Here is a 16,289-nt window from a genome sequence, read left to right on the forward strand (position 1 = left end):
GATCACATGGTTCTTATCTTTTCTTTTATTAATGTGATGTATCACATTGATTGATTTGCGAATGTTGAACCAGGCCTGCAGCCCAGGAATGAATCCCACTTGATCATGGTGAGTAATTCTTTTTATATGTGGTTGAATTCGATTTGCTAGTATCTTATTGAGAATTTTTGCATCCATATTCATCAGGGATATTGGCCTGTATTTCTCTTTTTTTGCTGGGTCTCTGTCTGGTTTGGGAATCAAAGGAATGCTGGCTTCATAGAATGAGTCTGGAAGTTTTCCTTCCCTTTCTATTTTTTGGAACAGCTTGAGAAGGATAGGTATTATCTCTGCTTTATATGTCTGGTAGAATTCCCCAGTGAAGCCATCTGGTCCTGGACTCTTATTTGTTGGAATATTTTTGATAACTGAATAAATTTCTTCACTGGTTATGGGTCTGTTCAAATTTTCTATTTATACCTGTTTGAGTTTTGGAAGTGTGTGGGTGCTTAGGATTTTGTCCATTTCTTCCAAGTTGTCCAGTTTGTTGGGATATAATTTTTCATAGTGTTCCCTGATAATTGCTTGTATTTCTGAGGGATTGGTTATAATAATTCCATTTTCATTCATGATTTTATCTATTTGGGTCATCTCCTTTTTCTTTTTAAGAAGCCTGGCTAGGGGTTTATCAATTTTGTTTATTTTTTCCAAAATCCAACTGTTGGTTTCATTGATCTTCTCTACTGTTTTTTTAGATTCTATATTGTTTATTTCAGCTCTGGTTTTTATTATTTCTCTTCTTCTGTTAGGTTTGGGGTGTCTTTGCTGTTCTGCTTCTAGTTCCTTTGGGTGTGCTGTTAGATTTTGTATTTGGGACTTTTCTTTTTCTTGAGATAATCCTGGATTGCAATGTATTTTCCTCTCAGGACTGCCTTCGCTGCATCCCAAAGCATTTGGATTGTTGTATTTTCATTTTCATTTGTTTCCATATATTTTTAAATTTCTTCTCTAATTGCCTGGTGGACCCATTCATTCTTTAGTAGGGTGTTCTTTAACCTCCATACTTTTGGAGGTTTTCCAGACTTTTTCTTGTGGTTGATTTTAAGTTTCATAGCATTATGGTCTGAAAGTGTGCATGGTATGATCTCAATTCTTTTATACTTGTGAAGGGCTGTTTTGTCACAAAACAGACAGTATGTGATCTGTCTTGGGGAATGTTCCATGTGCATTCGAGAAGAAAGTATATTCTGTTGCTTTGGGATGCAGAGTTCTAAATATATCTGTCAAGTCCATCTGATCCAATGTATCATTCAGGGCCCTTGTTTCTTTATTGATCCTGTGTCTAGATTATCTATTCATTGCTGCAAGTGGGGTATTAAAGTCCCCTGCAATTACCACATTCTTATCAATAAGGTTGCTTATGTTTGTGATTATTTTATATATTTGGGGGCTCCCGTATTTGGCACATAAGCATTGATAATTGTTAGCTCTTCCTGATGGATAGATGCTGTAATTAGTATACATTGCCCTTCTTCATCTCTTGTTATAACCTTTAATTTAAAGTTTAGTTTGTCTGATATAAGTTTGGCTGCTCCAGCTTTCTTTGACTTTCAGTAGCATGATAGATAGTTCTCCATCCCCTCACTTTCAATCTGAAGGTGGTCTCAGGTCTAAAATGAGTCTCTTGGGGGCGCCTGGGTGGCCCAGTCATTTAAGCATCCGACTTCGGCTCAGGTCATGATCTCATGGTCTGTGAGTTCGAGCCCCGCGTCGGTCTCTGTGCTGACAGCTCAGAGCCTAGAGCCTGCTTCGGATTCTGTGTCTCCCTCTTTCTCTGACCCTCCCCCGTTCATGCTCTGTCTCTCTCTCTCTCTCAAAAATAAACATTAAAAAAATAAAAATAAAAATGAAATGAGTCTCTTGTAGACAGCATATAGAACAGTCTTATTTATTTTTTTTTTATGCATTCTGGTATCCTATGTCTTTTGGTTGGAGCATTTAGCCCATTTACATTCAGTGTTATTATGGAAAGATATGGGTTTAGAGCCATTGTGATGTCTGTAAGTTTTATGCTTGTAGTGATGTCTCTGGTACTTTGTCTCACAGGATCCCCTTTAGGATCTCTTGTAGGGCTGGTTTAGTGGTGACGAATTCCTTCAGTTTTTGTTTGTTTGGGAAAACCTTTATCTCTCCTTCTATTCTGAATGACAGACTTCCTCGATAAAGGATTCTCGGCTGCATATTTTTTCTGTTCATCACAATGAAGATTTCCTGCCATTCCTTTCTGGCCTGCCAAGTTTCAGTAGATAGGTCTGCTACTACTTTATGTGACTACCTTTGTAAGTTAGAGACTGTTTATCCCTAGCTGCTTTGAGAATTCTCTCTTTATCCTTGTATTTTGCTAGGTTCACTATGATATGTCGTGAAAAAGATTGATTCAAGTTACGTCTGAAGGGAGTTCTCTGTGCCTCTTGGATTTCAATGCCTCTTTCCTTCCCCAGATCGGGGAAGTTCTCAGCTATGATTTGCTCAAGTACACCTTCAGCCACTTTCCCTCTATGTTCTTCTGGAATTCCTATGCTATGGATATTGTTCCGTTTTATTGCATCATTTAGTTCTCTAATTCTCCCCTCATACTCCTGGATTTTTTTTTATCTCTCTTTTTCTCAGCTTTATCTTTTTCCATAATTTTATCTTCTAATTCACCTATTCTTTCCTCTGCCTCTTCAATCCATGCTATGGCTGCCTCCATTTTATTTTGTACCTCATTTATAGCATTTTTTAGTTCCTCATAATTATTTCTTAGTCCCTTGATCTCTGTAGCAATAGATTTTCTGCTGTCCTCTATGCTTTTTTCAGTCTCACCGATTAATTTTATGACTATTCTTCTAGATTCTTATTCCGTTATATTGCTTAAATTGGTTTTGATCCATTCGTTAGCTGTCGCTACTTCCTGGAATTTCTTTTGAGGAGAATTTTTCTGTTTCATCATTTTGTCTAGTCCCTGCAGTAGCTCCAAACTGCAGGGCACTTCCCTTGTGCTGTCTAGAGAAACTTTTGTTGGTGGGCAGGTCCGCAGTCAGACTTGATGTCTGCCCCCAGCCCACCGCTGGGGCCACAGTCAGACTGGTGTGTACCTTATCTTTCCCTCTCCCAGGGACAGGACTCACTGTGGAGTGGTGTGGCCCCTGTCTGGGCTGCTTGCACACTGGTAGGCTTGTGGTGCTGCTTTGATGGGATCTTGCCAAGGGCGTATTAGCCAGGGTGGATCTGCAAGGTGCACAGGGGTGGGAGGGGCAAGCTTAGGTCGCTTTGCTGTCAGTGGTCCCCCATGGGAGGGGCCCTGCAGCACTGGGAGGGAGGCAGACCCGTTGGAAGGATGGATCCCCAGAAGCACAGTGTTGGGTGCTTGTGCAGTGCAAGCAAGTTTGGTGATGGGAACTGGTTCCCTTGGAATTTTGGCTGGGGGATGGGAGAGGGAAATGGTGTTTGCCAGCACCTTTGTTCCCCCCTGCCAAGCTGAGCTCTGTCTCCTGGGGCTCAACAACTCTCCCTCCAGGTGTCCTCTCGCCCTCCCTGCTCTGCTCTCCGAGAGCAGAGCTGTTGACTTTTAACATTCCAGAAGTACTGCTGGCTGTCAGAGCTCTTGCAGCCGAGCCCCTCCGCTTTTGCAAGCCAGACTTAGGAGGCTCTACCTTGCCGGGAGGGCTGCCCCTCCACTGCCTGGCTCCCTCCTGCCAGTCTGTGTAGCACGCACTGCCTCTCTGTCTTTCCTACCCTCTTCCGTGGGCCTCTTGTCTATGCTTTTCTCTAGAGAGTCTGTTCTGCTAGTCTTCCCGTGGTTTTCTAGGTTATTTAGGCCAGTGTGGGTGGAATCTAAGCCATCAGCAGGACGACGTGAGCCCAGCATCCTTCTTCACTGCCATCTTCCTCACTTGGATATCTAGCCACCCATGTTTAAAATAAAGTCCTATGCTTATAAAGAGTAATGGGTAGAAATATTTAGATGAATTAATACAAACATATTAAAAATTATAAAATTTAAATATAATCCTTTTGTGCATATTTCAAAACGAAAGTGGATGAGTAGACTCAACTCACATTTGAAGTATGTGTTAAAAGATCAACATCTTGGGGTACCTGGGTGGCTCAGTCGATTGAGTGTCTGACTTCGACTCAGGTCATGATCACACTGTGAGTTCGAGCCCCACATTGGGCTGTGTGCTGACAGCTCAGAGTCTGGAGCCTGCTTTGGATTCTGTTTCTCTCCTTCTCTGCCCTTCCCATGCTCATGTGTGCCCTCTCTCTCTGTCTCTCTCTCTCTCTCTCTCTCTCTCTCTCTCAAAAATAAATAAACATTAAAAAAAAAAAGATCAACATCTCAGTTAACTGATACTTAGTATATTGTGAGTGCCTTGTGCAGTGGGACTTTGCCTAATTTAAGTTTGCCTTGTCAGCAGAATTATAGTGCTAGGAATTCATTCAACCAACAATGGTTTTGTTAATGAGTACTATGTCCCAAGCTCTTAGGTCTGGTTCTTTGGATATAGAGCTTCAGATGAGCATTCATTTGCAAGTAATTTATTAAGGAAATGCTGTCATGAGAAACTGCTAATGGGGAAGAAAGCATGAGTGGAAAAGGAAGAAGGAGGGCTTGGGTGTGATTTTAGGAGATTAGACTCAGCTTGATCCTGCAAAGAAAGTCTGGAGGACATATTATGCTTCTGAATCTATCCTGCCTGGAGGCAGGGGCTCTCGGCTTTCATATCCACTCTACTGTTTCATTGCTAAGAGCCCTGGGGTGAAGGTAAACCCCAAAGCATTTCCAAGACTGCCTCTAAGAGCAAAGTGGCTCCACAGCCCAAGGACCTTCTTCCATGACAAACAGAGACTTCTAGGGAGGCATATATGGGAGGATAAAGGGGCTCTGAGAGAATCAAGCAGAACACCAGTTGCTAATTTTTGTGTGTGTGTGATCATATATACATGTGTGTATGTATGTATATATATATGTATATGTATGTATATATATATATATGTATATATATATACATACATATACATATATATATATATAAAAATTAGACTTTCTAGTAAAATGATTTCTGAGTGATCAGAAGAAGTTATTGAGATTAATAAGAACAGAAAAAAGAGCTTTCAGGTCAAAAGGAGCCCAGTATATAAAGTTAAAGAGTCACATGGTCCTGGAAGAACTGGAGCTGTGAAACGGGGGGGGAAACATTTTCCTACTTTTTCAAGTCTGTTGTGGTATTAAAATCAGATGATGGAATAGAAAAGCATTTTGTAAATTTTTGAAGAAGTAAACTTTTGTTAATGGTTGTTCGGAGGTAATGATTAATGTCTTGGTTATGCTACAAAATAAAACCCTTTAATGAAGCAATCTACATTAACCCCCAGCCTTTTGTATTTATGAGCGTGTATTTATTTGCACCAAGATCTACTCCCCTCTTCTATCACCTTTGGTTTGAAATAATGCCAACAAGTCCTATTGTAGTGTTCATATACATTTAGGAAGCCTGGCATTGTCACAGGTAAGCACTACATTTATGTAGTTTCTCCCACAGGTTAGTCACATAGGAGTATGTTCTTGAAAGTTTAAGTCCAAAGAAAAGCCACAGCCCAAAAGAAGATTAGAACATAAGTCTTCTTTGCTTGAAGGCATATCTAATGTTCAGAAACACCCACGTCCTTATCCCATGCTTTTCTTCCATTTCCAGTGCAGTTGGCCATGATGATCCCCTCCCCACCATTCTGTTCTCTGGCTGGTGAGAAAATCCCTCATTGGTGTTCAAACTCACCTTTCCTTACTGTTTCTCTGAGCATATTTGCACTACATACACTGAGAAATTCTTTCCTATTTCACTGAGCACATATATCACATAGTAACTCTAACTTATAGAAATCTTTAAAGGTGTCTGTTACATTGTTATTGTTATTATTATTATTATTATTATTATTATTGGTGGTGATAGTCATGTTGGTAGTAGTAGTGATCTCTAATATTTTGAGCATACTAGAAAAATGTGATGTTTTATGCATAGCGTATAGAAGTTTTTGGGTTAAATTTTTGTTGCTTTGTCAGACAATTGTAGTTCTTTTTATAAAATTAGATTTAGAAGCAAGTGTGGCATTTTGCTATAATTTATGGTAGGTGAATATGCCTTATTGAAAATTGGACCTGTGTGATCTGGAGTGTGTGCCACTCAGAATTCTATTTATTGTATTTAGTAATTCAAAGAGAGCATATTCCCTCTGTAATTTTCCCTGATACTGATGCAAGATAAGAGGATAACCTTTATTTTCAAAACTGTAATGAACACTGTCTACTCATACTCACCTATCATAGATGTTCCTTTATATTCTTCTAGGCTGCTGCTCTGTAGCCAGCTTTATTTAGCTCCCAAAGCTATGGTGGCAAGTCACCTGATAATTATAGCAGATCGGACGATCTTTATCATACTTTTTCTCTGGCTTACTTTTTTATTGATGAGGTAACTTTTTTCAGAGTACAACCAAGGCAGGGACAAGGCTCAGGTTTGTCTCTACAGGTTGATCTGAGTATATATGCCCTAACTCCTTGACAACTGATAGAAAGTAGCTTCAAGTCACAAATCCTCCCATTCACTAGACATTAATTAAAGGGGAGCATCCTACAAATCTGAGCATTGTCAAGGTCTAAGTCCTTATTGGATTCATAGCATCTATGTATTACACTAGTTTAGATTTATCCAGGTCTATCTTCGATCTGTGCCTCAGGTTTTTAACATTTTCTTGAGTTATCTCAGTTCACATTGATTTTATTTAAGGTTACATAATGCTATGATGTTTCACTATAACAAAAAACAAAGTAGAGAATTCTTTATTGGGAGTCGGATAACCCTAGGCTAAGTGTTAGGTTCTGCAACCAAAGAGGATCTCCATGTCATTTCTTCGGATTAGGTAGAGAGTTATAATAGATGTATTTCCTAATTTCTAGTATCTTTCTTTTTCTATTCATGTTATTTTATGGAAATGGTTGTTTGATGTCATTGTAGCAGGATTTAAGTGCAATTGTATTTAATAATGCGGCAGATCTGAAAATTGGATATATTTTATTCCCAGTCTCAAATATCCTCTCTCCTATTTTCCAGAGTTATTGAACCATCAGATTTTAGCAGAGGGTTGGGAGGAAGGTACTATGCAGTGTAAAGAATACACTGCCCAGCCTTTCTCGTAGCTAAGGATGGAATATAATTATATGATGTTAACACAAGTGTCATGAGGCAGTGACCTAGCACTTCTTGTAGAAGACAACTGGCAGGCACTTTTGTCCTATCCTCTTTCCTTCTGCTAGAAATGGGATGTGAAAACTAGATCTGTAGCTACTATTTTGGACTTAAGTTCAAGTGACACATGGTGTGGAGGGCACCTCTAAAGAGTCTGAGTCCCTGATGGAGCCATTTTGTCCGCAGTGGCCTGCCTCCTTCCAGATTTCTTTTACATGATAGAATTTAACTTTCATCAAATATAAATCACCATTAATTTGTCTATTTTACACCCAAACCTAATCCTTACCATTCTATCCACCAACCTCTCAAGGTACAACTCAAGTCCCATATTTCCATTCAACATATTTGTATTAGTAGTAGTACTACTAGTAGTCATGATAGTAGTAACCTATGTAGATTCTCTACTAAACTAATTGCTAGCGATGCAGAGTTGAAATATCCAGAAAGTCTTCCTGAGGTACTTCCTATTTTATTGTTTCCACAGTGACATTCTGTATATCTCTGCCAAGCTAGCTCACAAAAATCTCTGGGAGAAAGAACTGAAAATGAAGATGAATTAGTTCTACTTGCATGGCTAAATTGTATGTTAGAGTAGAGCTCAGTAACCTACATTAAATTAAAATAAATTAGATGAGTACCTGTTTTATTTATTATTCATTCATGCTTCCATTCATTCATTCATTCCTTAATATAGAAGGTACTTACACTTTATATTTTCCTCTGTGCACTCCTTTCACTGAATTCACAGATTTTGGTGTGAGATGATTTCTATTCGTTGACTTCTAGATCACTAGCAATTTTCCTTTTAATTTTCTCTTTGACAGTGTAGTAGTAGTCATCTTTTGATAACTTATTTATAACTATTTAATTAAGTCTAGATAACATTGCCTGTACTATATCCGCTTTTTTAATTAAGATATGTTTTCTAATTCAAACTACACGATCAATTTTTATAAATGTTCAATGAACATAAGAAAATGTTTATTCTATGTATGAAAGATTTTTAAAAATATTTTATTAGTCATATGTGTTGATTTTATTTTTCAGTTCCTCCTTGTCTTAGTTATTTTTTAAGTTAATAGAAAAAAACTGAACTATCTAGAACTTCCTAGTTCTCAAAGAGATGGATTGGAATTTCCTACTGCAACTGCATGTTTTTCAAATTCTTTCATTTCTAATTTTGTTTACATTATGTCTTTAGCTGCCCTGTACTTTACTGCATACCAATTAATGACAATATATTTTTGCTATCAGTTATGACTTTTGTTACGTAAAGTAATGACTTTCTTTTCCCATTAGTGTTTATATGTATGTATGCATATATATACACACATTCTATATATATGTTACATATATTATATGTGGATAATATATATATTATATGTGTACATATGTATGTGTATATATATAATATGTATTACATATTATATATTACATAGTTATATATATGTATTGTATATTGTATATGTATATATATGTACATATATAATAGCATAAAAACTTGTTACCTTTAATTCCAGTCTAACAAACTTTTTAATGGGCAAATTCAGTCTGTTCATATTTACTTTATGACTGATGCAGGTTGTTTCTATCTTACTCTATGGTTTTTATTTATTTAGAATTATATAATTCTCTTTCCCTTTTGGTCTCTTCTTGCCCATTTTATCAAATTTCTATTTATCCAATTTCTTTTCTTTCCACTCTCTCCTTTTTCTCATTTTCCCTGCCATTAATGGAGTTGTGTATTTTACTATTATTTTAATCAGATATTTATGATTTTATTATTATTTATAAACAGAATACCTACAGTTTCTTCCATAAAGAGATTTCTTCCAACTCTCCTAAAGTTTAAGGCTTTAGTATAATTTTTCTCTTCCCTTTTCCTTCCATTCCCATGAATCATTAAGTTTATTTCCCCTTTGTGTCCTGCGCTCACCCCAAACTCCAAGATTTTGCTAAGATATTACAGATCCCTTTATTCTATGACTTTTAGGTTTTAAGAAACTTTACTTAGTACTTAAGTTGTGTATTACCCAGGAAAACTTTACTTACCCATTAAAGAATGGACACATATTAACTGCTCACCAACATATACTTTTCTCTGTCTTCTCTAAAACCAACCCTCAGATCCAGTTATTTTGTTGGGTGATTATTGTCTAAAATATTTTTGTCAGGTGGGTATTAGAACCCTGAGATCACTGTATGTTTTCATATCACTGAATATTTTCTTTTCACACTACATGAAAGAGATCTTGATTGTTTGATATGGAGATAGAGACCCTGCCCCTACCTTTTTCAGTAAATTCTGGTGCTATTTACACTGTTTTCAAGCAGTCAGTGTTGGGAGATGGGTTTCCTGAGGTCAAGCTGACCTTCTGTACCACCCCAGACTTATCAGTTAAAGTAAAGTTTGGCTGTTAGTCACAGAAAATCCCCCCATAAGTACGATGTAAACAAGACAGAATTTTATTTCTCTCCCATGTAGAAGCCCAGGGTTATAAAGAGTTCAGGACAGGTAGGTACAACTCCATGATGTCAGAAATTCCGATTCTTCTGTTTTATAGCTTCTCTGTGCTGGACCTTGTTCCAAATCAGCTCATGGTCCAAGATAGGGGTCAGCAGAAATGTGCAGAAATGAGCAAAATGTAGATTGCTGCTTCCCTCTGAGGACACTTTTGCTCTAAGCACACTGGTAAGAATGTGGATGAATAGATAGCTAGGAAATATCATTTTTGTCTTGGGCAGCCATGTGCCTGCTGAATATTTGGGGCTCAGTTACTACAGAAGGAGAACATTGGGGAATGAGAAGGCTCTGCAAATTATAACAGTTCGTTCCTTCTGCCTGGAACTCTACACAATTTTCTCTGGAGACTTTGAAGTCACAATCTTAATGTTAGTGTATCTGGAGGTTTCTTCTCTCATCATTAGAATGTCTTTTTGTGGCTCAGTAATATTTCCATTTAGTATTTTTTTTAAAGTAGAGAAGAAGAAAAGTTTTTTCCTAACTGATTTTCATTTTTCTCTTTTCTCTTTTAGTTTCTCTATTTTCTATATTTCACTATAGAATTGTATTATTTTTTAAAAACTTATTTATAATAAACAGTATTTGTTTATGGTAAATAAATTTTGTAAATAAGAATTCTAAATTAAAATCTTAAAAAAGGAAACATTTTAACTATTCTTTTTTCAAGTCCCACTCATTGAGTTAATCAGTGTTAAATTTTGTGTATTTCTGTGTGTATTTCTTTTTTTTTTTTTTTTTTAATTTTTTTTTTCAACGTTTTTATTTATTTTTTTGGGGACAGAGAGAGACAGAGCATGAACGGGGGAGGGGCAGAGAGAGAGGGAGACACAGAATCGGAAACAGGCTCCAGGCTCCGAGCCATCGGCCCAGAGCCTGATGCGGGGCTCGAACTCACGGACCGCGAGATCGTGACCTGGCTGAAGTCGGACGCTCAACCGACTGCGCCACCCAGGCGCCCCTTCTGTGTGTATTTCTAACAAACATATTAGTATATATGCACATGCATACATACACATGTGCTCACTTTATATGAGAATATTCTTTAGTTCCTTTTTTATTTAATAAAACATTTTATATCTTAATCCTTTAATGCCCACATTCAGTTTAATTTTAGAATCAGTTAGTTTATAACCACTTCCCTATCATTTGATATTCAGTTGTTCCCAGTGTTCTATTACTATATATACATTTTTCTGCATTCTTATTCATGCAAATGTTAGGAAGGTAAATTTTAACCAGATAATTGCTAAGTCAAAGTGTGAATATGTTTCAATTTTTGACATAATTTACAAAGTTTCCTTTCCAAAAGGAAGCTTCTACCAATTTGTCCTTTCAGTCTCAACTATGAAACCCCAACAATACAAAGATATTATCAGCATTTGTGACTGTTGAATCTAGAATTTATTTCAGTGTGAAGGGTGTGTTGGAGAGTCAGCTATTATTAATTATTATTATTATTATTATTATTATTGATATATAGTCAGTTGCCCTAACACTATTGATTAAATAATAAATGGCTGGATATAGACATAGATATAGTTATGGCTGTTTCTCTATCCTTAAAAATCAGTGTTTCTTGAAGTGTGGTTGCTAGATCTCTAGGGGGACCCTGCGATCTTTACTGGAAGCTTATGTAGAAAATAGTATTTTTTTTTACTGTTGCACTTGCAGTGATGGTGCAAAGCAATGTTGGATAAAACAGGCAGCACCTTAGCACAAAACAAAGCTGTGACATTAAATTGTACTATCAGTCTGTATTCTTCTCTACTTGCTTCACTAACATGTACCCAACAGTGAAAAACAAACAAAAAAAGCAATGTCACTAAGAGTATCGTCAGTAAATCAGTAAAAATGATCAAATTTTAAGATCGTCAAAGTTGAGTACTGTATTTTTAATATTCTGTTGACAGAATAAAGAAATCCCATAAAGCATTTCTGCTGCTTCCTATAATACAGAGTTTTTCTCAAAGTAAAGGACTTGCGTGATTGAGTCTTGTACTGAACTTGCCACTTTTTTCATGGAATATAAAAAGCATGACTGTTAATACAAACTCTGGTTATTCAGACTTGGGTATTTGGCAAACATTTTCTTAAAAAATCAGGGAAGTTGAACCTCCCATTCTAAAGAAAATACCTTTGCCATATTTGTTACTAATAATAAAATTAAATTTTAAGAGGAAAATGAGAATTTTTGGAAAATCTGCTCACATTAAGCATGATGGCTTCCCAACACTTAAAGACTCTTCTGAAGAGATTGGCAGTGAAATTATTAAATATGCTCTTTTTTTTGGTATTGTGTGATGAAATGCATGAATATTTAGAAGATCTGCATAAGTCAGTGAATTCATATTTTCAAATGACTGATGTGCCATATTACACAATCATGTATGAGTGAGAGATCCATTCAAAGTGCAAGATAAACCAATGGATTTTAATGTAACAGAATAGAAAAAGTTCACTGGTATGGTTTTAGAATTCACTCTGAAAACATTAGGAAACTACCATTGTAGAGTTTTAGTGTAGTATCAAAGGAGACTATCCACAGTGATCTGAAAAGGCTACTGAAGTACTCCTCCCTTTCCAAATAAATATTGGTGTGAGGCCAGATTTTCTTCATATATTTGAAACAAAACATTTTGTAGCAACAGATTTCATGTAGAAGCTAATATGATTATCTAGTTGGCTCTTTTTCACTAAACTGGATATTAAAGAGATTTGCAGAACTATGAAACAGTTCCATTCTTGTGGCTCCTGGGTGGCTCGGTCGGTTGAGCCTCTGGCTGTTGATATCAGCTCAGGTCTTGATCCCAAGGTAGTGGGATCCTGCCCTGTTGGACTCTATGCTGAGCATAGAGCCTGCTTAGGATTCTCTCCTTCTCTCTCTCTCTCTCTCTCTCTCTCTCTCTTTCTCTCCCTCTGCCCTTCTCCCCAGCTCACATGCTCTCTCATTCTCTCTCATAAGTAAATAAATAAATAAGATAAAATAAAATAAAATAAAATAAAATAAAATAAAATATAAAACGGTTCCATTCTTTTTACTCAATTATTTTTGGTTGTGGAAAATATAGTCTTCTGACTAAAAATATCCCTTGTGTTAATATGTCATCAATTTATTAATATAATTTGAAATGAGTTAATAATACATAGTTTAATATTACCTCAGTTTTAATTTGTAATACAGTAATTATGAATGGATAGAATCAATCAAAATGAACAAAAGTTATTTAAGGTCTTCAACAGCTTTTAAGAGTATAAGGTCATTTTAAGACAAACAAGGTTATAACTGCTGCTATGCCTCATAGTTTTTTCTCTCCGTTTTTCTCTCTTTTCTCTCTGATTCTGTCACACACACACGCACACACACACACAGAGGCACACACACACTCACACACACTCTTACATACTTTCTGTCTCCCCTATTGCTGAATGATTTCTAGTATTGTAACAGTATAATGCAACTTAATCATTGTATCTTAAAATTTTTTTAACGTTTTTATTTATTTTTGGGACAGAGAGAGACAGAGCATGAACGGGGGAGGGGCAGAAAGAGAGGGAGACACAGAATCGGAAGCAGGCTCCAGGCTCTGAGCCATCAGCCCAGAGCCCGACGTGGGGCTCGAACTCACGGACCGCGAGATCGTGTCCTGAGCTGAAGTCGGATGCTTAACCGACTGAGCCACCCAGGCTCCCCTCTTAATAACATTTTTAATTTCTGAAAGTGCTAGGCCATTTCCAAAATTGATTTATACCGAACTTACTTTTTATAATATGAAATATATATTATTCAAAATCAATTTTAGTATTATGATAGCCAAATAAATTTGGCATCTTAATTGGAATTAATTTTTTTTTTACATTTATTTATTTTTGAGAGACAGAAAAAGGCAGACTGCAATGGGGGAGGGGCAGAGAGAGGAGATACACAATCCAAAGCAGGCTCCAGGCTCTGAGTTGTCAGCACAGAGCCCAGAGGTGGGCTGCAACTCACAACCCATGAGATCATGACCTGAGCTGAAGTTGGACACTTAACTGACTGAGCCACCCAGACGCCTCTTAATTGGAATGATTTATCTTAGATTACATCTTAGAGATATCGATTATCTTAGAATTGGCATCTGTTTATGCAAGAAAAAAATATGTAATTTGTTTATTTAATCTTCTTTTTTTTGTTTACTTGTAGACTCTGAAATTTGAATGAAAACATAACCCTAGATATTTCCTTGGAAATACAACTGTCAAACCAGTGCCCTTGTTACATCTTGTCTTTTTATGAGCATATTAGTAATCAGCTTATAAATTGCTTAAAGTCAGGAGTCTTGCCATTGACTTTTGTCTATATTCCATACACACAGAACATGTTGAATAAGAACTTGATACTTATGTTTGTGAATTACTCAGTTTTTATAAATCTCTAAGTAACGTTTTCACTTCATTCACAAATAAGGACAAACATGATTATATTCATATTGATACTTTAATGATATGGAAAACTTTTTAAAAATACTTTTAACATCATTAGATTATAAATTTTAATTAATATATAAACATAGTATAGCTAATGGGGGGAGTATTATAGGATTTCAATTTTGAAGACTCAGTCTTTAGTTTCATTTTCATTTCTTCTTCTATGTTTAACCAAGGATTTCTGTCAACCATTTCTCAACCTAAAAGTAAAAACAAATGAACAAAAATATCGTATACAGCAGGGGCAAGGAGAGAAATAAAACCAAGTTGTTTTTATTTCCCATTTTTTATCACTTTACATTACCATCATGTGGCTTTGTTCAGGTTTTATAAACTAAAATACACAAAATTTGAGTTGAATGCCAGTCTTTATTGCTAGCCAAAACTAAGTCTGTTATACACAGCTGTGTTTAAAAGAATGCTATTGTTTGTAATGGAGTGTTTTATATATTCAAAGTGTTTTGGCACTTTAGTAAAAATGCTGTCTTTGAAAAAGTTTGCACATTTTTTGAAAATAATTATTGATATAAAATAAATTCTTTTTATCAAAACAGATATGTCATTTATGGACTTATTAAAGCAAAGCCATTAGAAAAAAACCCCAGAACTTTTAACAACCAGTATATATATATATGTGTGTGTGTGTATATATACACACACACACACACACGCATAGTCTCAATAAGCCATTAGAGTCACATGCTTAAATTATCCAAATCAAAGAGGAAATTTAAAATAAAATAATGAAGCATGTCCAAAAAGAAATTGAGAGCCTTCCTGTATTAAATAAATAAAAAGTACCTTAGAGCGTTTGAAAAATATGGAAGTTTAAATTCTCCACAAAGAGAGAAACTAATCCATATCTCCAACATATTACATATGTTTAACTCCTTTTATGTTATATTTATATTGCCTTACACACTGATTAAGCTATGCATGAATTCTATGCAATTGAATAAGAATTGTATACACTACATATACTATACAATAATGGAATTGCTATCAAATTTTTATAATTCAGTTGTGCACATAAACTTAAAATTTTTTCCCAGCAATTTGCCAGGAATGGCATATAGCATCTCAGAAAGCAAACTTCAAATGAGTAATGGCTATTTGATTTTTCTTTGAGAAAACCAACCTAAAGTAACAATCTTTGTTGATGCTTGCTCAGATCAGGTGGACCAAAACAGCAGGAAGTGCCTCTGACAGATTCCAAGACTCAAGTGTCTTCAATGAGACTTTGAGGATTACAAATATTCAGCGACACCAAGGAGGCCGGTATTACTGTAAAGCAGAGAATGGCTTGGGGTCCCCGGCGATAAAGTCGATCAGAGTGGATGTGTACTGTAAGTAACTTACCCAGAAAACTATGATTAAGTCTACTATCGGTTTTCGTCTGACAACTTGAGATATATTTTCTTTTCATCTTTATGTCTTTCAGAAAAATTATGGTTTGTTCCCCCCCAAATAGCCTTCTGTTTAGTTGAGGATAAGAGTGTATAAGATAATTATAGCTCATTTAATATATTTCCTGAAGAAAGAATCTGTTTTAGAAACTTTCGTAATTTTTTGTGATAAAGTAATACATGTTAATCATTTAAGAACCAGAATAACAAGAAGACAATAAATGTTACTGATCATCCCACCCATGATTGTTAGAGTTTGAGTGTATATACCTCCTATCTTTATGTGTATGTATATAAATACATTTGTAATTACATAAAGAAAATACTATGCAATACATACTGTAACTTGTTTTGTTAACTTTCCCTCTGTGTGAAGTCAGCTGGTCTTGTGTTTGGAAAGGCACATCATGTAAGTGGTATTTGGATTGGCTTGTGAATGACCAAAATCTCTAGGTAGAGTCTGCTTTCAGTCCACCTCTGTGGAAAGTAACCAGTACCTTGGGCAATGCTGTGCCACCCGTAAAGTGTTTGTTGATTTATTTTGGTTGTCAGTCTCGTTTTTCCACTTTTTGCTGTTAGCAAATGGTTCTTAGGCTCATTTTTTCACATTTTGCTTTTAGCAAATAT

The 16,289-nt window shown here is 36.0% G+C and overlaps 1 protein-coding gene across 2 annotated transcripts in view; it reads left to right on the top strand.

Annotated features, from left to right (window-relative positions):
- The window catches only part of MDGA2 (MAM domain containing glycosylphosphatidylinositol anchor 2), an 870,482-nt gene that overhangs the window by 447,786 nt on the left and 406,407 nt on the right, over positions 1–16,289 (top strand). For both annotated transcript variants that reach the window (XR_015252395.1, XM_086709827.1), the window contains exon 3: positions 15,428–15,602. Coding sequence is in view for 1 of the 2 variants with exons in the window: in XM_086709827.1 (XP_086565953.1) it covers positions 15,428–15,602 (175 nt within the window). In the remaining variant the exon portion in view is untranslated. The remainder of the gene's footprint in view (positions 1–15,427; positions 15,603–16,289) is intronic.

This window comes from Puma concolor, chromosome B3 (genome assembly GCF_028749965.1).
Source record: "Puma concolor isolate L17-30 chromosome B3, mPumCon1.1.hap2, whole genome shotgun sequence".
NCBI classification, from domain to species: domain Eukaryota; kingdom Metazoa; phylum Chordata; class Mammalia; order Carnivora; family Felidae; genus Puma; species Puma concolor.